Genomic DNA, 27,744 nt, shown 5'->3' with positions numbered 1-27,744 from the left:
TTAAATAACGTAAACAAATTTTATGAATTAAAAATTAGTTTCGTATAAAAAACCCAAATACAAATATTCTAGATTTAACCATTGTTAAACGTTATCTAAGACAATAATATTAACTATTTATAATAATAAATTAAAAAGTATTACATGAAATATTTTTAGTGTTAATTATAACCACATTATATTGATACGTTTCTAAAACGTGAATGAATCCGCATAAAAGATGGTGTAAATAGCATAAAACAAAATACGTATTATATACGTTTGAAGCCAAAACAACGTATTATTACAAAATAAAGAGATACTTATTCTGTTTTGAAATAATGCGTTGTTTTGGCTTCAAACGTATATAATACGTATTTTATTTTATTCAAACTCAACCAGCGCTTATAAGGAACAAAAATCTTAATGTAAATCTCGCGTGACCAACGTTCCGAGATTTAAAAAACTACCGTAAAAACAACACACGGACTTCTACTTACTGATTCTCTGCTCTAACAACAACATGGCAAAAAAGAAAGAAAGAAAGACATACTGAAGATGAAGTATATCTTCGAAATATATTTATGAATTTCAATATTAATTTCAAACAAAATAAATGTTTGTTTATTTTGTAATAATGCGTTGTTTTGATTTCAAACGTATATAATATGTATTTTATTTTATTCAAACCCAACCAGCGTTTCTAAGGAACAAAAATCTTAACGGGGATCATAAAACACTATTGCAAATGCTATTCCTTTTTTTTTTCGGATTTATGTAATCATGCCCATATTTCTTTTTTGCTTTATTTTAAAGTTAACGTAGTCTTATTCTTCTGATAAATCAGGGCGGAAAATATCCAAAATTTGACATAGTTATTATATGATTATTTCTGTACTACGAAACAGGTGCTGTCAATATTTGAACATTTTAACATGCTAAAAAATATATGGTAAGACGAACAACATCTTGGAATTTGGGGTATAGGCATTGTGTCATTTATTTGTACTTGCTCTGTAGTTTATTTAACATACATCGAGCTTCATAAACGAAAGGATTGGTATAAATAAAGAGTGAAATATAGTTGAATAATTATATATATATATATATATATATATATATATATATATATATATATATATATAGAGAGAGAGAGAGAGAGAGAGAGAGAGTAAGTATATATAGTGTCTGTAGGTATTTAATTATTATAGTAAAAAAGTAATTATATATATATATATATATATATATATATATATATATATATATATATATATATAATTATTTACTATAATACTTAAATACCTACAGACACTAGTGTTTCATCCTTTTGGGAATCATCAGTGCAGGGTGTTACGATTAACGCCAGTTGAGAGATTCGAACCCTTGCAACAGAAGTCATATCTGCTTCATTAGCAAGGACCCGAACCATTCGGTTACCGACAACCATGAGAGATACAGTTGAAAGTAAACATTTATTCTTTTCAAATGCTTTTAACGTCAGTCAGAGTGATCTAGTCATTATATGACGATCTACGCATATGAACTAAGTTGACCGACTTATTACAACTGAAAGTGCTCAACGATAAGAAACAAGTATATATATATATATATATATATATATATATATATATATATATATATATATATATATATATATATATATATATAAGCCTGAAGAGTCCTAGAGTGGATGAAACGCGGAATATTCAGTGTAGCTTAATCGCCATACATATTTTACAACTTACTAACTTAAAGTATACGCATAAATTTATACTTTCGTATATTAATTTTATGTGAGTAAATGAAGTAGTTATATATATATATATATATATATATGCAGGTTTGAGGTGTTCATAAGTCGGGACTAATGAAGACAACGATGTTGTTAAATAGTGCTCAATAAAAAGAGCACATTTTTTTTTATTATTTGAGGGTAAACAGTTACATTTGATCGCTACAAATAGCCATCTGTATCAATCAAAGAGACTTCCTCATGTGACCTAGAACCTCTCGATGCCAAAAAGAAAAACGGGAAAATTTAGAAAGAAATTGAAAAAGAAAAAAAATGGAGCTCTTCAAAAAAAAAAAAATCTTTTTATATTTATTTTTGAAGAGTTACAAATAATAATAATAATAATAATAATAATAATAATAATATATATATATATATATATATATATATATATATATATATATATATATATATATATATATATCCATTTGCATACGTTAGAAATCCTTTTTTTTTTACTGCATTTTCACCCCAAACAAGGCAGTGCCACTTTGATGTAGGGGACTACTAACTGGGACATAATTGTAAGGACACTATATAGGGAGTTTGGCAGCAAGAACTTCTGCATGTCAGTACAGTCGGGGAAACAGGAACCCGGAAGTGATTCCAAAGTCTAGCAGTTCTGGGAAAGAAACGATCAGTGTAGAAGGCTTTCCGGCAGCTGGGGATCTCTACTGTGTAAGAGTGATACTTTGCTGCTTGTTGGGTTCGTCGGGAGGATTTACCTCGAGGGGGTACAAGGAATCATAGTTCATTGGAGTATCTACCATTGAAATAATTGTAAAACAGGCAGAGGAATGCAACATTTCTTCGATGTGACAGAGGCTGAAGCCTAGCTGACAGTCTAGGACCAATTACATTAGCGACTCTCCTTAGAACTCTGTCTAAGAGTAAGAGACTAGTAGCAGATGCACCATCCCAAACGTGACAACAGTACTCTATACATGGGCGAATGGTGGCCTTATAGAGGTACAGGATACTTTCAGGCATAAGTAACTTTCTAGCATGGTAGAGAGACTCCACCTTTGCAGCAGTCGTGGCAATGTCCTCGATGTATCTGCTCCAACTCATGTTCCTTGTGAACGTTGAGCCGAGGAGTTTAAACAAAGTACTTTAAAAAAATTTTTTTTATTTTTATTATTACACTTTCACCCAAGCAAGGCACGTTGCCACTTTGATGTAGAGGGCTACTATCAGGGAGCTAAGTTACAGGGGTACTATGTAGGGAGTTTAGCAGCAAGATGTCTGCTCACATTACACTTGAACTTCTGCATGTCAGTACAGTTGGGAAAGCAGGAAACCGGAAGAGAATTCCAAAGTCAAGCAGTTCTGAGGAAGAAGCTATTAGAATAAAAGGCTTTCTTACATCTAGGAATCCCAATTTCGCTGCTTGTCGGGGGTATTTTCATCGAGGGGGTATGAGGGCTTGTAGTTCGTCAGAGCATCCACCATTAAAATACTTGTAAAACAGGCAGAGGGATGCAACATTACGTCGGTGGGACAGGGGCTGAAGGACCTATTAGGTTGGCTACTCTCTTTTGAACCCTGTCCAGGAGCGAGAGACTAGTAGCAGATGCATCAGCCCAAATGTGACAGCAGTACTCCATACATGGGCGAATGGTGGCTTTGTAGAGGTACAGGATACTTTCAGGCGTAAGGAATTTTCTAGCACGATAGAGAGAGCCCACCTTTTTGCAGCAGCCTTAGCAATAATCTCGATGTATCTATTCCAACTCATGTTTCCTGTGAACGTTAAGCCAAGGAGCTTGAACGAAGTGATCTCAGGTAAAGTATCGCTAGTCATAGCTATTGGTGGTTGGTAAGGTTTCATGTAATTATTAAAGGAAACAAGCTTTGTCTTGGTAGCGTTGAACGTTACCATCCATTTTTGACTCCATTCCACAACAGACTTTCAGGTAATGTATCATAGCCATAGCTGTTAGTGTTTGAAAAGGTGTCTTGTAATTATTAAAAGAAAGAAGCTTAGCTGGGCAGCATTGATTGTTACTTTCTATTTTTGTCCCCTAGTTGTTTATTATGTATAAACGGGAAGCCAATTCGTCGAACCTTTTTAATCGTGAAACAAAGGAAAAAAGATTTTCAATGGAATTTAGTATAAAATTCTTAATGCATGTAAAAAAAAAAACAAGTTACATTGGTGGTTAGAGATATAGAATGAGACTTACTGTTATCTATCTATTATATCTATAAAAGTGAAGGTGTGTGTGTGTGTGTAAGAACACTTCTCAACCTATATACTCAATTAGTTATTTATCTACAGACTTGAGATTTGCAATATAGAGCATTCAGAAATGTAGAAAACTTTTTAAGGGATTTTCATCCGGACAAAAAGGGCTGCTAAGGGATAAAAATTGAAAATTTGATACTTGGGGATGTCATAAGATTTGTTATCTGTTTGTCAAATGTTTCACGGTCGTGAAACAAGACAGCTTCCTTATGTTAAGAATTAGTAGGTTCAAAAACACTTTTTAAAGTCGTGACAAGCTGATCTAATGGTTATCGTACTTGACTCACTGTCTTTAGGTTTTGGTTTCGATCTCAGCTCGAGTATTTTTTATTCTTAAATATTTTTTTACAGAATATTATCTTAAATAAGAAACTAAAGTAATCTAAAAGTATTATTAGAAATAGGGTTCAGGTAATGGAGCAGAGTTGCAAAATGATTTTAAGAAATCTCACTGTACTTACACCTCTCTTTCACCAAATCAATAAACCCTTGGTCCCCATTCTCCAAATTTAACAGCATAACATGTTAAAAATATAATAAAAACATGTTAAAATATAATAAAAACATGTTAAAATATAATAAAAAACATATTAAAACTATAATAAAAAATATATTAAAAACATGTTAAAAATATAATAAAAACATGTTAAAAATATAATAAAACATATAATAAAAACATGTTAAAAATATAATAAAAATATGATAAAAACATGTTAAACATCTAATAAAAACATGTTAAAACTATAATAAAAAATATAATAAAAACATGTTAAAAATATAATAAAAACATGTTAAAACTATAATAAAAAATATAATAAAAACATGTTAAAACTATAATAAAACATATAATAAAAACATGTTAAAAATATAATAAAAACATGTTAAAAATATAATAAAAACATGTTAAAACTATAATAAAAAATATAATAAAAACATGTTACAATATAATGAAAACATGTTAAAACTATAATAAAACATGTTAAAAATGTAATATAAAACATGTTAAAAATCTAATAAAAAACATGTTAAAAATCTAATAAAAAACATGTTAAAAATCTAATAAAAAACATGTTAAAAATCTAATATAAAACATGTTAAAAATCTAAAAAAAAACATGTTAAACATCTAATAAAAAACATGTTAAAAATCTAATAAAAAACATGTTAAAAATCTAATATAAAACATGTTAAAAATCTAATATAAAACATGTTAAAAATCTAATAAAAAACATGTTAAACATCTAATAAAAAACATGTTAAAACTATAATAAAAAATATAATCAAAATATGTTACAATATAATGAAAACATGTTAAAACTAAAATAAAACATGTTAAAAATTTAATATAAAACATGTTAAAAATCTAATAAAAAAACATGTTAAAAATCTAATAAAAAACATGTTAAAAATCTAATAAAAAACATGTTAAAAATCTAATATAAAACATGTTAAAAATCTTAAAAAAAAACATGTTAAAAATCTAATAAAAAACATGTTAAAAATCTAATAAAAAACATTTTAAAAATCTAATATAAAACATGTCAAAAATCTAATAAAAAACATGTTAAAAATCTAATATAAAACATGTAAAAATCTAATATAAAACATGTTAAAACTATAATAAAAACATGTAAAAAATATAATAAAAACATGTTAAAAATCTAATAAAAAACATGTTAAAAATCTAATATAAAACATGTTAAAAATCTAATAAAAAACATGTTAAAAATCTAATAAAAAACATATTAAAAATCTAATAAAAACATGTTAAAAATATAATAAAAAACATGTTAAAAATCTAATAAAAAACATGTTAAAAATCTAATAAAAAAAATGTTAAAAATATAATAAAAAACATGTTAAAAATCTAACCAAAAAACATGTTAAAAATCTAATAAAAAACATGTTAAAAATCTAATAAAAAACATGTTAAACATCTAATAAAAACATGTTAAAAATCTAAAAAAAACCTGTTACCCATCGAATATAAAACATGTAAAAAATCTAATAAAAACATGTTAAAAATCTAATAAAAACATGTTAAAAATATAATAAAAACATGTTAAAAATATAATAAAAACATGTTAAAAATATAATAAAAAACATGTTAAAACTATAATAAAAAATCTAATAAAAACATGTTAAAAATATAATAAATAACATGTTTAAAATCTAATAAAAAACATGTTAAAAATATAATAAAAACATGTTAAAAATATAATAAATAACATGTTTAAAATATAATAAATAACATGTTTAAAATCTAATAAAAAACATGTTAAAAATATAATAAAAACATGTTAAAAATATAATAAAACATGTAAAAAATCTAATAAAAATCATGTTAAAATTCTAATATAAAACATGTTAAAAATCTAATCAAAAACATGTTAAAAATATAATAAAAAACATGTTAAAAATCTAATAAAAAAAATGTTAAAAATCTAATAAAAAACATGTTAAAAATCTAATAAAAAACATGTTAAAAATCTAATAAAAACATGTTAAAAATCTAATAAAAACATGTTAAAAATCTAATAAAAACATGTTAAAAATATAATATAAAACATGTTAAAAATCTAATAAAAAACATGTTAAAAATCTAATATAAAACATGTAAAAATCTAATATAAAACATGTTAAAACTATAATAAAAAACATGTTAAAAATATAATAAAAACATGTTAAACATCTAATAACAAACATGTTAAAAATCTAATATAAAACATGTTAAAAATCTAATAAAAAACATGTTAAAAATCTAATATAAAACATGTTACAAATCTAATATAAAACATGTTAAAAATCTAATAAAAAACATGTTAAAACTATAATACAACATGTTAAACATCTAATAAAACCATGTTAAAAATCTAATAAAAACATGTTAAAAATCTAATAAAAAACATGTTAAAAATCTAATATAAAACATGTTAAAAATCTAATATAAAACATGTTAAAAATCTAATATAAAACATGTTAAAAATCTAATATAAAACATGTTAAAAATCTAAAATAAAACATGTTAAAAATCTAATAAAAACATGTTAAAAATCTAATAAAAACATGTTAAAAATCTAATAAAAACATGTTAAAAATATAATAAAAAAAATGTTAAAACTATAATAAAAAATGTAATAAAAACATGTAAAAAATATAATACATAACATGTGTACAATCTACTAAAAAACATGTTAAAAATCTAATAAAAACATGTTAAAAATATAATAAAACATGTTAAAAATCTAATAAAAAACATGTTAAAAATCTAATATAAAACATGTTAAGAATCTAATATAAAACATGTTAAAAATCTAATATAAAACATGTTAAAAATCTAATAAAAAACTTGTTAAAAATCTAATAAAAAACATGTTAAAAATCTAATAAAAACATGTTAAAAATATAATAAAAAACATGTAAAAATCTAATAAAACACATGTTAAAACTATAATAAAAAATATAATAAAAACATGTTACAATATAATAAAACATGTTAAAACTATAATAAAACATGTTAAAAATCTAATATAAAACATGTTAAAAATCTAATAAAAACATGTTAAAAATCTAATAAAAACATGTTAAAAATCTAATAAAAAACATGTTAAAAATCTAATATAAAACATGTTAAAAATCTAAAAAAAAACATGTTAAAAATCTAATAAAAAACATGTTAAAAATCTAATAAAAACATTTTAAAAATCTAATATAAAACATGTTAAAAATCTAATAAAAAACATGTTAAAAATCTAATATAAAACATGTTAAAAATCTAATATAAAACATGTTAAAAATATAATAAAAAACATGTTAAAAATATAATAAAAAACATGTTAAAACTATAATAAAAAATCTAATAAAACCATGTTAAAAATATAATACATAACATGTTTAAAATCTAATAAAAAACATGGTAAAAATATAATAAAAACATGTTAAAAATATAATAAAACATGTAAAAAATCTAATAAAAAACATGTTAAAAATCTAATATAAAACATGTTAAAAATCTAATAAAACACATGTTAAAAATCTAATAAAAAACATGTTAAAAATCTAATAAAAAACATGTTAAAAATCTAATAAAACACATGTTAAAATCTAATAAAAAACATGTTAACAATCTAATAAAAACATGTTAAAACTATAATAAAAACATGTTAAAAATCTAATAAAACACATGTTAAAACTATAATAAAAAATATAATAAAAACATGTTACAATATAATAAAAACATGTTAAAACTATAATAAAACATGTTAAAAATCTAATATAAAACATGTTAAAAATCTAATAAAAAACATGTTAAAAATCTAATAAAAACATGTTAAAAATCTAATAAAAACATGGTAAAAATATAATACAAAACATGTTATAAATCTAATAAAAAACATGTTAAAAATATAATAAAAAACATGTAAAAAATCTAATAAAAACATGTTAAAAATCTAATAAAAAAATTGTTAAAAATATAATAAAAAACATGTTAAAAATCTAATAAAAAACATGTTAAAAATCTAATATAAAACATGTTAAAAATCTTATAAAAACATGTTAAAAATCTAATAAAAAACATGTTAAAACTATAATACAACATGTTAAAAATCTAATAAAAACATGTTAAAAATCTAATAAAAACATGTTAAAAATCTAATAAAAACATGTTTAAAATCTAATATAAAACATGTTTAAAATCTAATATAAAACATGTTAAAAATCTAATATAAAACATGTTAAAAATCTAATATAAAACATGTTAAAAATCTAAAAAAAACATGTTAAAAATCTAATAAAAACATGTTAAAAATATAATAAAAACATGGTTAAAATATAATAAAAACATGTTAAAAATATAATAAAAAACATGTTAAAACTATAATAAAAAATGTAATAAAAACATGTTAAAAATATAATAAATAACATGTGTAAAATCTAATAAAAAACATGTTAAAAATCTAATAAAAACATGTTAAAAATCTAATAAAAAACATGTTAAAAATCTAATATAAAACATGTTAAAAATCTAATAAAAAACATGTTAAAAATCTAATAAAAAACATATTAAAAATCTAATATAAAACATGTTAAAAATCTAATAAAAAACATGTTAAAAATCTAATAAAAAACATGTTAAAAATCTAATAAAAACATGTTAAAACTATAATAAACACATGTAAAAATCTAATAAAACACATGTTAAAACTATAATAAAAAATATAATAAAAACATGTTACAATATAATAAAAACATGTTAAAACTATAATAAAACATGTTAAAAATCTAATATAAAACATGTTAAAAATCTAATAAAAACATGTTAAAAATCTAATATAAAACATGTTAAAAATCTAATAAAAAACATGGTAAAAATATATAAAAAAACATGTTAAAAATCTAATAAAAACATGTTAAAAATATAATAAAAAACATGTTAAAAATCATATAAAAACATGTTAAAAATCTAATAAAAACATGTTAAAAATCTAATAAAAAACATGTTAAAAATCTAATAAAAAACATGTTAAAAATGTAATAAAAAACATGTAAAAAATCTAATATAAAACATGTTAAAAATCTAATATAAAACATGTTAAAAATCTAATATAAAACATGTTAAAAATCTAATATAAAACACGTTAAAAATCTAATAAAAACATGTTAAAAATCTAATATAAAACATGTTAAAAATCTAATAAAAACCATGTTAAAAATCTAATATAAAACATGTTAAAAATCTAATATAAAACATGTTAAAAATCTAATAAACAACATGTTAAACATCTAATAAAAAACATGTTAAAACTATAATACAACATGTTAAAAATCTAATAAAAAACATGTTAAAAATCTAATAAAAAACATGTTAAAACTATAATAAAAAATATAATAAAAACATGTTACAATATAATGAAAACATGTAAAAACTATAATAAAACATGTTAAAAATATAATATAAAACATGTTAAAAATCTAATAAAATCATGTTAAAAATCTAATAAAAAACATGTTAAAAATCTAATAAATACATGTTAAAAATCTAATATAAAACATGTTAAAAATCTAATAGAAAACATGTTAAAAATCTAATAAAAAACACGTTACAAATCTAATAAAAAACATGTTAAAACTATAATAAAACATGTTAAAAATCTAATAAAAACATGTTAAAAATATAATAAAAACATGTTAAAAATCTAATAAAACATGTTAAAAATATAATAAAAAACATGTTAAAACTATAATAAAAAATATAATAAAAACATGTTAAAATATAATAAAAACATGTTAAAACTATAATAAAACATGTTAAAAATCTAATAAAAAACATGTTAAAAATCTAATAAAAACATGTTAAAAATATAATAAAAAACATGTTAAAAATCTAATAAAAACATGTTAAAAATCTAATAAAAACATGTTAAAAATCTAATAAAAACATGTTAAAAATATAATAAAAAACATGTTAAAACTATAATAAAAAATATAATAAAAACATGTTAAAAATTTAATAAAAAACATGTTAAAAATCTAATATAAAACATGTTAAAAATCTAATAAAAAACATGTTAAAAATCTAATCAAAAACATGTTAAAAATATAATAAAACATGTTAAAAATCTAATAAAAACATGTTAAAAATCTAATATAAAACATGTTAAAGATCTAATAAAAAACATGTTAAAAATCTAATATAAAACATGTTAAAAATCTAATAAAAAACATGTTAAAAATCTAATAAAAACATGTTAAAAATCTTATAAAAACATGTTAAAAATATAATAAAAACATGTTAAAAATATAATAAAACACATGTTAAAACTATAATAAAAATATAATAAAAACATGTTACAATATAATAAAAACATGTTAAAACTATAATAAAACATGTTAAAAATATAATATAAAACATGTTAAAAATCTAATAAAAAACATGTTAAAAATCTTATAAAAACATGTTAAAAATCTAATAAAAAACATGTTAAAACTATAATACAACATGTTAAAAATCTAATAAAAACATGTTAAAAATCTAATAAAAACATGTTAAAAATCTAATAAAAAACATGTTAAAAATCTAATATAAAACATGTTAAAAATCTAATATAAAACATGTTAAAAATCTAATATAAAACATGTTAAAAATCTAATAGAAAACATGTTAAAAATCTAAAAAAAAACATGTTAAAAATCTAATAAAAAACATGTTAAAAATCTAATAAAAAACATGTTAAAAATCTAATATAAAACATGTTAAAAATCTAATATAAAACACGTTAAAAATCTAATATAAAACATGTTAAAAATATAATATAAAACATGTTAAAAATCTAATAAAAAACACGTTAAAAATCTAATAAAAAACATGTTTAAACTATAATAAAACATGTTAAAAATCTAATAATAACATGTTAAAAATCTAATAAAAACATGTTAAAAATCTAATAAAAAACATGTTAAAAATCTAATATAAAACATGTTAAAAATCTAATATAAAACATGTTAAAAATCTTATATAAAACATGTTAAAAATCTAATATAAAACATGTTAAAAATTTAAAAAAAAACATGTTAAAAATCTAATAAAAAACATGTTAAAAATCTAATAAAAACATGTTAAAAATCTAATATAAAACATGTTAAAAATCTAATATAAAACATGTTAAAAATCTAATATAAAACATGTTAAAAATCTAATATAAAACATGTTAAAAATCTAATAAAAAACACGTTAAAAATCTAATAAAAAACATGTTTAAACTATAATAAAACATGTTTAAAATCTAATAAAAACATGTTAAAAATCTAATAAAAACATGTTAAAACTATAATAAAAAATATAATAAAAACATGTTAAAATATGATAAAAACATGTTAAAACTATAATAAAACATGTTAAAAATCTAATAAAAAAACATGTTAAAAATATAATAAAAAACATGTTAAAAATCTAATAAAAAACATGTTACAACTATAATAAAACATGTTAAAAATCTAATAAAAACATGTTAAAAATCTAATAAAAAACATGTTAAAAATCTAATATAAAACATGTTAAAAATCTAATATAAAACATGTTAAACATCTAATAAAAACATGTTAAAAATATAATAAAAAACATGTTAAAACTATAATAAAACATGTTAAAAATCTAATAAAAACATGTTAAAAATCTAATAAAAACTTGTTAAAAATCTAATAAAAACATGTTAAAAATATAATAAAAACATGTTAAAAATCTAATATAAAACATGTTAAAACTATAATAAAAAAATAATAAAAACATGTTAAAAATCTAATATAAAACATGTTAAAATCTAATAAAAAACATGTTAAAAATCTAATAAAAACATGTTAAAAATATAATAAAACATGTTAAAAATCTAATATAAAACATGTTAAAAATCTAATAAAAAACATGTTAAAAATCTAATAAAAAACATGTTAAAAATATAATAAAAACATGTTAAAAATATAATAAAAAACATGTTAAAAATCTAATAAAAAACATGTTAAAAATCTAATAAAAAACATGTTAAAACTATAATAAAAAATATAATAAAACATGTTAAAAATATAATAAAACATGTTAAAAATCTAATATAAAACATGTTAAAAATCTAATAAAAAACATGGTAAAAATCTAATAAAAACATGGTAAAAATCTAATAAAAAACATGTTTAAAATCTAATAAAAAACATGTTAAAAATATAATAAAAAACATGTTAAAAATATAATAAAACATGTTAAAAATCTAATAAAAACATGTTAAAAATCTAATAAAAAACATGTAAAAAATAAAAATAAATATCTCACTTTTGACGCAATCCTCTACGCGTATAAGAGACAAGTACTTCCTAGAATTTAGTACTCTTGCCATATCGGAGTGGGACCTGCTCGGACCACCTTATTCCGATTTGGCAGAGTTCAAAACCAGCTTCCAAACCTGATTAGATGATGCCCTTTTCTCTTCCCTGCAACCTTTTTCCCACAGAAGAGACATTGCAAGCCTGTCTCTATTCTATTGTTATTTTCATGGGGACTGCTCGTCTGAGCTCCAATCTACAGTCCTCCCTGTCAAACTTTTGCAAAAAGCACCCGTCTATCTACAACAACTATCAAAATTCCCCACACTCTCTATTTCTGTATCTAAATCTAAACCTCGATTCCATGAAATAACCTTCTTTCCTAGAACTGCTCGCCTGTAGAACTCTGTTCCACTGGCCTGCTTTCCAGCTGACTACAACAAGATTATCTTCAAGTTCAATTTTGAGCCGTCCCCTTAAATAATCAATTTATACCAAATTTCCATCACTAATGATTACTACACTGTTGTGCTGATGACTGCTGTACACCCATTTATACTTATCCTCGAGTGGCTTTCGGGCATTGATAATGTGGTAATCCCCTTATAAAAAAATAACAAAAAAGGATTCTGACGTTATTGGCTGAACACAAAAGAACATATCTGTCATCATTTAATCCCGGGCAACATCAGGTCTTTCTGCAAGCATATTATAAAAGCATATAAAGAAGGCTCTTCCAGTCTTTGACAGATTATGGATATGCTTGCACGGGAAATTTTTTTGTGCAGGAAGTACGCAATCTCCAACCACACATCTCCTGAGTCGACATTGTTAAATACCAGTGGCAAGTGAACTGTATGCACAGAACGACTGGAAGCAAATGCCGAGATAAGCGGAGAGCACATACAGTGCCTAGAATTTCCAAATGGTTACCCATCTGGTACTAACCAGGCTCAACGTTGCTTAACTTTGGTGCTCTGACGAGAACCGGTGTGTCAACGTGATTATGCCCTATATAAAATTATATAATAAAATATGAATTAGCAATATATTTTTATCTTCTCTTCTTCTTCTCTATATAAATAAAATGAACTCATTTTTTCCCCATATGATTTTGACCTTAATAGGATTAAAAATCAAGATATTTCATGCAAATATAATATGCACAAACGGCAGAACAATATCTGAGGTGTGTTATAGGCTTATTATTTCTCAAATTCCTCGATAATCTTAGATTTCTATACTTTTTCTGCTGAGAAGTCACGGCCAAAATCGGTTAAGATCAATGGAAGTGGTAAAATATTTTCTCTCTAATAAATTCCTCCTCCCCCTGCCACCACTTAACACCGTTTGGGGATCGTTCACAAGGAACAGTTGAGAAGAGAACACCGGTTTGGCTTCGTAGTTCTTTCATGTGAAGTTATTTAAAATCACTAAACTAAGCTGCAGTGCTCTGTGGCGTAGTGGTTAGCGTGCTGGACAATTCACATTATATTTTCACGTTCGCGCCGACCTACAGGAGTCGTTTTTTTTTTTTTTTTTTTCCTAAACAACTGGAATGGACTTTTCTTGGTGGCCGAACTGTTAACGTTGCAGATGTTTTTTTTTTGTTGTTTTTTTTTCACACTTTATTTTCCTACTTTTACTCATGACTCCGGGTTTGATCCTTCCTACTTACCTACCATAACATTTTTTAACCCCCCCCGTCCCGGAAACAAACACTCGGGCAACGCCGGGTACCCCCGCTAGTTAGTAATATTTTAGTAGTGCTCGATACACAAGTAGAGCTGTGCAAGGGCGTAGCCAGGAAAGACCAAAGTGGGGCGGTCCAAACTTTCGTTGCAAACATTTTACAAAATATGCTTCGTCCGTTTTGTTTTGCTTTTTTAAGTTTCGATTCGGTTTGTTCATGTTTTATAGGGAAACTTAAAACTTGCAAATTCATGCTTATTGGATGTTCTTATAACATAAAATTTAAATATTTTGATTGATTTATAAATTTTTTTTTAATATATACTTACTTTGTTATATTATTCAATCTGATTAATAAATGCAATTTTTGTGTTTCTCTAATTATAACTTTTCATATTTCATAGCTTTTGTTAAGCCTTGGTACCTTTTGCCATATTCTGGTTTTAATTAAATACTTATAAATGTACGCGGCAAAACGAAATGATCCGAAAAGTATCGTTTCGCTTTCATACATAAAATGAAAATAAATAAATATTTTGAACGAAACAGAATAAAATGAAACGAATCCAACCCTGCAAAATTCCTTCATAGGTAGGCAAACTTTGAGGCATTATTGTGAAATGGCAGCGAAAATCGATTCGCAAGTAGTAAATAATTCTCCCGTTATTTACAACAGGGCAACTTCCTGGTTGCCTATATCTGACTGCCCTACTGGCGCTTTAAATTAGGGGGGAAAATTGGGTTGACTTCTCCGAGAAGAGGAGGTCAAAATACATGGAAAACACAGTTGGTTACACCCTTGGAGCTGGGTAGTAGTATAAAAATATACTGATGGCAAGTAACTTATACGGAAACAGTTGTGTTCCATTCCAGAATGAAATCGACAGGCTAATTTCAGGGATTTATATTTAAGGATTGTGTTTATAGTTAAGCACTGTGTAATCTATGTTCTGGCGTTTACACTGAAACTTGCTGTGATTTATTAGTTGTAATGTTATTTTTTCATGTTGTCGCTTAGCAGCAATGATAGAACAACGGGCTGTGAAAATTCTACTGTGGGTAAATTGATAGCGTGTTTTTTTTGTGTGTTATTTTTTTTGCATGACGTGATCTATAGGTTTAAACTCCGCACGTAAATTTCTTAATTTTTTTTACATTAACTGCAAAGAATTTTATAAGACTTGAAAATTTGCATTTTTTTTGCATAACGTGGTCTGTGGGTTCACACCCTGCACGTACATTTCTTAATGGTTTTTTTTTTCGTTAACTGAAATGAAGTTTATATAAAATAATTTTATAAAAGAAACAGCAGGTTCTCTAAAGTGCAATGTGAAATAACATATATTTTGGACGAAGCTACAGCATGGAGGCACGTGAAGCTTCCTCCCGGACGATTTCACGGATTTTGACAATAAAAATATAGGAGTGTGAAATATTCGTTGATCATCATTCAATCCCGGGCAACGTCTGGTCTTTTGCTAGTCTAGTATATATATATACGAAAATCAAACTGGTTTAATAATTAGAAAGATTATTATTATTATTATTATTATTATTATTATTATTATTATTATTATTATTATTATTATTATTATTATTATTATTATTTGTCTGAAAATATTTTTGCTACTTCTACAGAATTTAGTTTTAAATTTAGTTCGGCAAAGGTCGATTTAATTCAGTTCCAAATTCTGGAGAAACATGAAAAGAAACCCCGCATACAATAATCCCCCATTCTAACAGCTAAAATATTTTATGGATATTTTTTATTTAGTTAACTCAGTGTTTTATACTCCATCCCGGGCAACGCCGAGACACGAGTTCTGCAAGTAAGACATATAGACACGGACAACTTGAGATAGCTAAAAAAAGAATATATACAAATAGATGTTGAGGCAAACGATAATAGAGCGCCAAATAATTTTACCAAACGTTGCAAATGGCAATTTCCTCATGGCCATCAAAACTCTGCGGCCTGAGCTATCGACCAACCCGTGTTCTTTTCCGGCAACAGCTGTTTGCCGTTCTTTGACGGTGGAAAGTCCGCGTCTTCCGGGTTAGTCTTTTCAAATGCTTTGGCTTGATGAAAAGGTCGGGTTTTGCCATTGTCGTATCTACTAAGCACAGACCCTAGTGGACAGTGACAACCGTGTTGAGGACAACAGCACCACTTGTCGGATAGAGGAGGAGGACTAGTTTGCCAAGCCGAAAATCACAATGAACAGGTAATGTGAGATTTACAGAAAAAAAAAGAAAAAAAAACAAAGAGATTTCATAATTCTTCACTTGCAGGGCGATGTTTACGCGTATTTTTTTTTTTTTTTTTTTTGCTATTCCACGGAACACTGAAAAAAGTGCGCGTGTGCATGCGCGTGCGGGCATACGCGTGCATACGCGCGAGCGTGCGTGCGCGTGCGTATATTCAGGCGCGTTGAACCGTGGCCTTCGTTATAAAGATGGCCGGCCAGCTGAAAAAATGACGTCATCGCCGAGGTCCCAACAAGCAAGATATGTGGAACTCGTAGACTGTCAATAATGAACAGTAATTTTTACAGACAGCGTTACAAAACTTCAAAATTGGATTAAAATAAAGAAAGAACACGATTTATACTGAAACTCATCTAATATTAATAATAAAAAAATAATAAAAAAAAAACACAAGTTATTTGTTTAAGTATATTATAAGCAATTGAATATTTCGTTGTATTATAGATTTTAAAGATTAGAATGCGTTCTTTAATTACTTATAAATTACATTTTAAAAAAGTGAAGGAACACGATTTGATTTGAAATAAACTTGAAGTTTATTTAATATAATTAAATGAAAATTATGCATGTAAGATTATGAATATTTGAAGCAGAACACAAGCAAGACATTTGATATGAGTTAAGACAATAAACAAATATTAAAATTAAACTTTTTTTTAAAATCAAAATGAATATTTTTTTTAAAAATCAAAATGAATATTTTTTAATCAAAATGAACCACAATATTTTTTCAAAATCAAAAACAATATTTTTAATAAATTCATGAAATATTGCACAGTAAAAAAATTAACCTAAAGAAAAAATCATGTTTCTTGTTTAAGATTATTTCACCACATAACAAAAATAACATGCAAAATCATTTTTTTATATCCATATTTTCAGTTTGTTAAAATACGTGGGTTTGTATTACTGTACACATAGATTCGAAAAAGTTGTCAAAAAACAAATATATAACAAATAAATGTTATCAAAGGCAAGATAAGTTACTTTTCTGCCAAACTGGATATATTTTTCGTGTTTTTATTCAATGTAACATGTTTATTCAGCTCGAAAAACAGTGTTTACCGATGTATTCGAAAATTCCAGATGGCGTCTGATTCTCTCTTTAACACGGTAAGTTTGGGATAAGGTGTTATAAATACAAAACCGGATAAAATACTGTTAAAAACTCGCTCAATATATGTTACCGTGACATAGGTTGACATATATTCGGCGGGTTTTTAATAGTATGTTGTATAGTTTTTTATTTATAACACCTTATCCCAAACTTACCGTGTTAAAGAGAGAATCAGACGCCATCTTGAATTTTCGAATACATCGGTAAACACTGTTTTTCGAGCTGAATAAACATGTTACATTGAATAAAAACACGAAAAATATTTGGTAGGAAAGTAACTTATCTTGCCTTTGATAACATTTATTTGTTATATATTTGTTTTTGACAACTTTTTCGAATCTGTGTACAGTAATACAAACCCAATTACGTTAATGAAATGAATTGTACTTATTTACTATGCCTCCCCACGGGACAGAGTTAGACACCAGGGTCGTTTTTTAACGTGGAGAAAAGGTACAAAAATAAAAATTGTCTCAGTTGTGAAGGATTTCTCCTCCACCGAAAGAGAACAAGAAATAGAATGCAGCATCTGGAGAACAGATACTACACTTTGATCTGGTCCCGAAGGCCAAGACTGTTTAAGACCACGAGTGAACGCGCGTTTTTAGTTTAGTTTCATATATATATATATATATATATATATATATATATATATATATATATATATATATATATATATATATATATATATATATATATATAAATAAGTATTTTTAAATTTTATCTTTCTAGCTTTAAAAAAAAGTTTAAAAATTTTATCAGCCGGCATAATTTATTTTTAAATATTGAAAAATTTCAGGAAAATAAATTATTGTTAGATTTTTAAAACGTGTGTCAACAGCTTAAAAAAATCGTGTTTTAAAGAGTCGATGTTGTCTCGCATTTTCATTAGTTTTGTATGCTGTAAAAATTTTTTTTTTAATATTAGCAATTTATTTGAAGCTTCTTCTTTTGAATGGTAGAACATTTAGGATGATAATATTGAATTAAATTATAGTTACATCGTGTTAAATACAGGGGGGGGGGAAGCACGTTAAAACTTACTTTGCTGAATGGAGATGGTGTAAAATCTTTTTATTTTTTTTACTGCATTCTAATTCTTTATCTTTCGGAAATGAAAATACTGTCACTTTTTGGTCCTTTACGATAATTTCCTCAGCAAGTTGGAACGATGCACCGTGAAGGCATTTTAATAAAAAAAGAAATATTACACTGACTTTAAGACGTTACGAATGCCTACCGGTGTCACCGGTATGGACTATCCGTGATGACGTCAGCAGATTAAATTATTTTTGCCCACCGGCCATCTTGTCTTTTAAGACGGTCATGGTTGAACACGGCCGCAGAAACACACACGTACAATCGCGGGCATGCGCGCACGCACACACACACACACACACACACACACACACACACACACACACACACACACACACAAATTGTATTTCTTTTGAAGTTCGGCAAGAACAAACTATGAATAGAGACTTGATAATAGGAATTTAAAATACCATATACATATATATATATATATATATATATATATATATATATATATATATATAATCATCCACATACAGTACTGTTTCGCTGTTTTACAGCTCATCAGTGCGGCTAGATAAGCAACTTCCTCAAGCTAGGATTGAGACCCGACCGTTTAAACGACAGTCGGAGCTTCTAACCATTGCGCTATTCGACAGCTGCTATGCGGGCAGTGAATTAACAGTGTTTTGACACTGTCCAAATACTTAAGCTCAATTTGTTTACACAAAGCGCATCATCGTTTAATATGCTAATGTTAATTTGTATATCACTTCCCAATATGCTCAACTTAAGATAGGGAGCATTATAGTCATTCACATACAGTACTGTTTCGCTGTTTCACAGCTCATCAGTGCGGCTAGAGAGAGAGATGGAGAGAGAGATAGATAGAGAAATAGAGAGACAGAGAGAAAGAGGGGGAGAGAGAAAGAGAGAGAGAGGGAGGGAGGGAGGGAGGGGGTGAGAGAGAGAAAGAGAGAGAGAGAGAGAGATTATAATAACAGCCACAATATCTTTTTGTATGTACTTTATCTATATCTTGATTAAAAAATATTTGAAATCATCAAAATTTATGTATTTACATATGCTTATAATTCATTGTACAACATATTGGTCTGCTGAAATTTGAAAATGATTGATGTTCATAATTACATTATCGATGTTTTACTACGTGATATTTATTAATTTTTTTTTTCCTTAAGAACTCCGCTTTTCAATATAAACGTTGTTGCCATAAGAGGCCGCCAGTTACTAAATACTAGAAGACCGAAACATGCTCACGACTGTGTAGAAATACATTACTGCTTGTACTAAGACAAATTGAAAGTAACTTGCTCTACTTGCTCTACTTCGGTATTTAGCACTGTTATATTAGCCTCGTTATATTTCACTGGTTACCCTACCTCTGAAAAATAGCAACCTCAAATTATATATATATATATATATATATATATATATATATATATATATATATATATATATATGTCTGTATTTTTGAGATGAGGTGTTTTCATTGACTGAGATTGAATGAGGAAGTCAGTCCGACAATCTCAATCATATATATATATATTCGGGTTTTTTTATTCAAAAGTAATGGACTAATGAATTCAACGAGGTTGTTAGATAGTGCTCAATAAAAAGAGCTGATAATACTTGTTTATTGTTATATAAACATGCTCACGTCCTGCTGCTACAAATAGCCACTTGTTTCAATCAAACAACATATATCATCAGGCAGCGACTTGACTATTCAAAAGTTCAATGAATAAAGATTTTTCATTGAACTTTTGAATAGTCAAGTCGCTGCCTGATGATATCTGTTGTTTGATTGAAACAAGTGGCTATGCGTAGCAGCAGGATGTGAGCATGTTTATATAACAATAAACAAGTATATATATATATATATATATATATATATATATATATATATGTTATGGCAGTAGAGTTTAGTTTCGTAGAAGTACATCCATTGAAACAACATGCGTCTACCAAAAAAATGCTCAATGAGTTAACAGAGCAGGTATATTTGAGTTAATTATACAAACATTGATGGCTACATATGTGCATACATGTGTCTTCAGGCCAAGTCAGTTTTCGAGGGAAATTCTTGGCCTGAAGACGTAATCTCCCCAATAACGGGTGATTACATAGACATGTATGCACATATGTAGCCATCAATGTTTGTATAAATAAATTATATATATATATATATGTATATATATATATATATATATATAATTTATATATATATGTTGTTCTGAAAAAAGAAAAACCGAATGAATTTATGAAATAAATAGATCATGCGAAAATTATAAAATACGTGATAGATAGAGCTAAAAGAAGACTTTTAGAGTCAGCACTAATATTAAACACTAATACTATTACGCAAAGAAAGGGCTTCTACCATTTAGTCCCTAGTATAGGGGAAATGATACTCAAAGAACAAAATATCGAAACGGATCCTGGTTAACCGTTTTTCCTTAATCCTTAAATAAGGTGTACATATTTATTTAACGTGATTTTAAAAGTGTATATATAGACATTGAACAACCCAACCTTCCCATACACACACATACCGATATGGGTAGGATTCTAACACTGTTTCCTTTTCATTTTCGTATGGTCTATGATCGTTTTCTTTGTTTTTGCATTTTTCCTTTTAATATCCTGAAGATGTCCTCTGCAATAGGGACGAAACGTTGATCATTTCATAAATTCATTCGGGGTTTCTTTTTTCAAAACAACATAATGTCAACCATCGCTGGTATTTATATATATATATATATATATATATATATATATATATATATATATATATATATATATATATATATATATATATATAACACGGAAAATTACATAATTGTCGATGCAATAATTTATTTCAACCTTATGGTATTTTCAAGCATATAAATTAGACAATTACATTTCTTATACTTGGTATCAAAAATGTAATTGTCTAGTTTAGATGCTTGAAAATACCATAAGGTTGAAATAAATTATTGCATCGACAATTATGTAATTTCCGTGTTATATTTTTATGTTATTGCTCTGTTTACCACATTGAGCTCTCATACCCGGATTTCCTCTGGAATTATTCCATTATAACACTATATATATATATATATATATATATATATATATATATATATATATATATATATATATATATATATATATATATATATATATATATACTATGGGTTAAAAATTAAGTGACTTCAAGTTATAAATGTATATTTAAGCACACATAGAAGTAACATATGTAGTTTACTTACTCCTACCAAGTTTATCTTTTTTGTTTGTTTGTTTTTTCTATTTTTATCGGTAAAAAAAAAATCGAAATCGTGCCAGAGGTGCAAATCCTCTATATATCAAGTTTCAAGTCTGTAGACCAAAAATTCGGAAAGGAAATTTTGGTAGAGACCATTTCGCACACACACAGCCACGTTTACTTATATATATATATATATATATATATATATATATATATATATATATATATATATATATATATATATATAACAGACAGAGAGACAGACACACACACACACACACACACATGTATATGTATAAAGTTAGATTTTTTGTCGCACTGGCATAGATTTATATATTCGCTTTTCAAAAAGAAAAACTTTGCAAAACAAAGTCAGGCACAAGGCCAATCAAAAATGAGGAAGAAGGGCCTATGGTCATCCTTGTCACTGTGTATTTGATTTGTCTAAGATATTCCTCGCTAGATTTCTCAGTCACCACAATACTACATACACATTAGGAGTCGTCCTACTTAAGATTCCTAAATAAATTTTTTTTAAAATTAAAATTTGCATATTCCTTTGAAAATATATTATTCATTTTTAAGGCTTTATATAACAATTTCATAACTCAATTCTATTAGCTACGTTGTGCATAACTGCGTAGTTCTAGCACGCGCACATGTATCTCTCTCGCCTTCTCTCTCTTTATATATATATATATATATATATATATATATATATATATATATATATATATATATATATATATATATATATATATATATATATATATATACGTTTGAGCACTTTACGAGTGGCGGACGGATGTTTATTTAAATAGACATTCGGACAGATTAGTTACGGGCACCGCTTCCGTGGTCAAGGGGGTAGAACTGCCGACTGTCATCACGACGGTTCCAGGTTCGATCCTCGGCTTGGGATAGGTGCTAGTCTAGCGGCACTGATGAGTTGTGATACAACGAAACAGGACTATATGTCGATGACTAAAATATATTATATATATATATATATATATATATATATATATATATATATATATATATATGGCGTATTTCCTTAGGTGTTGCAATTGATTCGTAACCATTTGGACAAATTTAAATATATTATTATTTAAAAATATTCCAAAAATAACTACTCTTCAGACACTAAAATACATTCGTCACACACACACACACACACACACACACACATATATATATATATATATATATATATATATATATATATATATATATATATATACTAGTATTTCAGCCCGGCGTTGCCCGCGTGTTTGGAGGTGTATGTTGAGGGGGGGAAAAAGCGGTCAATTTTTGTAAACTTTGATCCCTATTATGACCCCTTGACATTTATTGCTAGAGAGGTTTTATTCAACATTTGAATTAAAATGTACTAAAATTGTTTTAAGTCTCCAAAGAAATTATTTACTATTATTATTACTATTAATTAATTTATTTTTCTAATATTTATTTTCTGTGATTTGTCATAATAGGGGTCAAATTTAAAAAAATTGACCGCTTTTTTTTTTGCTCAACATACACCTCCAAATACCCGGACAACGCCGGGCTGAAATGCTAGTATATATATATATATATATATATATATATATATATATATATATATATATATATATATATATATATTTAAATGAACGTGTCTGTGTGTGTGTCTGTGTAATCGGTTTTCGGCCAGAAATTTGGCTGTTAAGGGGTCAAAGTTCAACGATTTGACCTTTGAAAAATCTACCAAATTCTTCCGCCAATTCTGGGTCTAAACACTTGTAAATTTTAGATATAGATTCCTTGGACATGGATCTAACTTAATAACTTCATCTGAGCCCAAACTAATAAATGTTAAGATCATAATAGGGGTCAAAGTTAAAAAAAAAAAATTTGACTTCTGCAATCCTACCAAATTACTCAGGCAATTTCTGGTCTAAATATTTGAAATTTGACATAGAAGGGTATTCAGAGATAGGGCAAGCTTTTTAATCGGTTTGGGTCGAAAATTTGAGTTACCAATATATAAATGTATGTATATGTATGTATGTATGTATGTTTACATGTCTGCCTAAAACTTTCGACAGAGGCGACGGATTTTTACAAGATCAGTATCGTTTTGAAGTTCGACCTTTTAGACGACAAATACGGAAAAATTGGCTAAAAACAACTATATCTTCACCTTCAACTGGGCACTTTTCAACAAGAGTTTCGCTTTTTTGCCGATATTTTCGAAAGTCATCTTCTCCTTTCGATTGTCTAGCCTTAATTAAAACCTACGTCACTTCCGGTTTGGCGGTGGTCGTATCAGCAAAGCCGTCAGATTTTTCCCATTCTTTTCCTCCTTCGCGGTACGAGTTCGAGCCTACCTTCCTACTACCACTTTTTTTGTAGCTCAACACACACCTCCAAACACCCGGGCAACACCGGGCTCCCATGCTAGAATAATAAAACTACACACACACACACACACATATATATATATATATATATATATATATATATATATATATATATGTAGTTTTATATCATTCTAGCATGGGATCCCGGTGTTGCCCGGGTGTTGCCTGGGTGTTGCCCGGGTGTTTGGAGGTATGTGTTGTATATATATATATATATATATATATAAATATATATATATATATATATATATATTTATTTATATAAAACTATAAAAGAATTCTGTTCGCGTAAACTCTTTACTTATGCAGTTAAGATAGTGAAACAGATAATTAGCTGGTAATTAGTTGAGTTGCCAGCCGCTAAGATGCTAACTACTGCCGACTCCCTTTAGAATTCCTAGGATAATTCTCCAGACGAAAGGAACCCATTTAAAAGAATCAATTACCTGCATCCATCGAGGAAAAATTGGACTTAATAAATTTTCCCAAAACATTTTCTGATGCTTAGATGTGCTATCCAAAGTCCTGGAGCTGACTGGTTCTCAGTAGACAATTCTTGAATTGGAACCCACAGAGCAAAAGATTATTCCTGTGTTGACACGAAGAAAACATATGCGAAGTTGCCACACACACACACACACACACACACACACATATATATATATATATATATATATATATATATATATATATATATATATATATATATATATATATATATATAAGTTCCGGCGTTTTAGTACTAATCGGTTGGCTAGTTGGTTGGTTGTTTTCTTTAACAGCATATCAACCTTTTTCAGGTTATTTAATGCCGAATCCAGTGATTTTGAAGAATTTTTTTTAGTAGAATATGTTTTTTCAAGTCAGTTTCTGTTTAAATCATAGTTGGGACCATAACAGGTACTATCACTCCGGGTCAGAGTGGACCTGGGAGCAATGGCAATTAAAGGGTGGCTTCACACTCCCCAAAGCCCACAAGCTGGGGCCTCACCATCGGATATAGTTTAAGATCATATCCAGGACCCAGTACTAATCAGTTGGATTCTGTTTTCGTCTGATTCCCACGTCCATTTATTTGTAAAATAACGTGTGAAATTCATCATCAGCGTCATCGTTATCATCATCATCATCATCATCATCATCATCATCATCATCATCATCATCTACAGCAGAAGTGTGAGTCTTATAAACAAACTTTTTATTTAAAAAAAAAATCCAGGCGTTTTAGTACTGATGAGTTGATTCCTACGTCCATTCATTTGTGAAGCTGCACAAACACTTCAGCGAGTGATGTTTTTACTTCTACAAATTGTTTGTTTTGGGTTGTTTTTCTTTTTTTTATTCATGTCAAACTAATTGAATTGTACTCATCACCTTCATCCTGATTATTGAGGATTTATGACTTTTGGAACTCTCCTTCATGTGTATTTTGCATGTATGTGTGCATGTGTATATGCATATGTATGTACAGGCGTATAGGTGTGCCTCTATGCGTGTATGTTTGCATGTGTGTGCACATGCGTGTGTATGTTTGCGTGCATTCTGTATGTATGCATGTATGCGTGCATGCATGTGTTTATTTCCATGTGTAGGTGGGGTGGAGAGGGCTCCCGTAAGCCGTGGTGAAGGCAACCCCTCTAGGAGAAGCAAATCTTTGATTTAAAAAATCATAAAGCAGGAGACCAGTACCCGCAGTTTGCAGTTTAACTTAGTGTTGACTATCTTGCTTTAGCTTGTTGCTGGGTGTCAACATTTTAAACCGAGAGAGAGAGAGAGAGAGAGAGAGAGAGAGAGAGAGAGAGAGAGAGAGAGAGAGAGAGAGAGAGATGTAGCTGTCGTACAAACTGTAACAAACTCTGTAACATCATCTTTGTATAGATACTCCCTCAGGCATTTGTCTATAAAAAATAGTCCTGTGGCGATGGAAAAGTTGTGACGCGTGTAGGCCTGAAATACTGGAAGCATGTAACATTTGATCTGCTATAATCATATGTATGTATATATGTATATATGTATGTATGTATGTATGTATGTATGTATGTATGTGTGTATGTAAAGTCAGGACATGTCATATGCTACTGGTACCATGTAACCCAGTACTACCTGCCTCATGATCGGGTTACCGGCGACTAAACTGGTACCCCCACCAGACTTGTTTGGTGAGGAGGGTGGCTAGTCTCCCTGAAGGATTAAAAACAAGACCTTTCAAAGGGCGAAAGAACCCCTTTTCAGGGTCAACGGCCAACTAGCACCATGTATATTTGTGTTTATGTATATATGTGTTGGGGTGGAGAGGGCTCCCGTAAGCCGTGGTGAAGGCAACCTTTCTAAGAGAAGCAAATCTCTGATTAAAAAAAAACATAAAGCGGGATACCAGTACCCGCATTAAGCTGGTCTACAGTTTAACTTGTTGCTGGCTATCTTGCTCTTGCTTGTTGCTGGATCTCAACATTTTGAACCGAGAGAGAGACTTAGCTGTCGTACAAAGCTAAGACTCTGTAACATCACCTTTGTATAGATACTCCCTCAGGCATTTGGGCTCATTGACTTTAAGAGTCTGGGGGAGTGCACTTGTCTGACAAGATGTTGCAATCTTCATGTATGTATGTATGTATGTATGTATATGTGTATGTATGTTTATATATACATGTGTTTGTATATGTATGTATATCTATGTGTATATGTATGTATATATGTATGTGCGTGTATATGTTTATGTGTGTTTGTATGTATATATGTATATATATATTTATGCGTGTTTGTACGTATATATGTATACATATGTTTTGTGTGTATGTATGCATATGTATGTTTGTGTATAAATGCATATATATGTATGTGCATGTATATGTAGGTAAACGTATGTGTATGTATATGTGCATATGTGTACATATTTGTATGTGTATATGTATATGCGTGTTTGTATTTGTATATGTGTGTATGTGTATGCATATGTATGTATATGTGTATTTTTTCATGTGTGTATGCATGTATATGTATGTGTATTATGTATTGTGTATGTATGTGTATATGTGTATTTGTTTATAGATATGTATGTGTGTATGTATGTATGTATATATATATATATATATATATATATATATATATATATATATGTATGTAT

The 27,744-nt window shown here is 27.0% G+C and overlaps 1 protein-coding gene across 2 annotated transcripts in view; it reads left to right on the top strand.

The window, feature by feature from the left end:
* The first annotated feature begins 16,521 nt into the window (after positions 1-16,521).
* Positions 16,522-27,744, top strand: part of LOC145267094 (N-acetyllactosaminide beta-1,6-N-acetylglucosaminyl-transferase-like) — a 52,717-nt gene continuing 41,494 nt past the window's right edge. Inside the window, exon 1 of one of the 2 annotated variants that reach the window (XM_080123090.1) lies at positions 16,522-16,743. In XM_080123090.1, coding sequence (XP_079979216.1) covers positions 16,736-16,743 — 8 coding nt within the window. In that variant the 5' untranslated portion in view covers positions 16,522-16,735. The remainder of the gene's footprint in view (positions 16,744-27,744) is intronic. The other variant, XM_080123091.1, reaches the window with a different exon arrangement.

Source organism: Euprymna scolopes, chromosome 42 (genome assembly GCF_053919585.1).
Source record: "Euprymna scolopes isolate OS-2025 chromosome 42, ASM5391958v1, whole genome shotgun sequence".
Lineage (NCBI taxonomy): Eukaryota > Metazoa > Mollusca > Cephalopoda > Sepiida > Sepiolidae > Euprymna > Euprymna scolopes.
The sequence above is the reverse complement of the archived record's forward strand: the minus strand, read 5'-3'. Positions and strand labels throughout refer to the sequence as shown.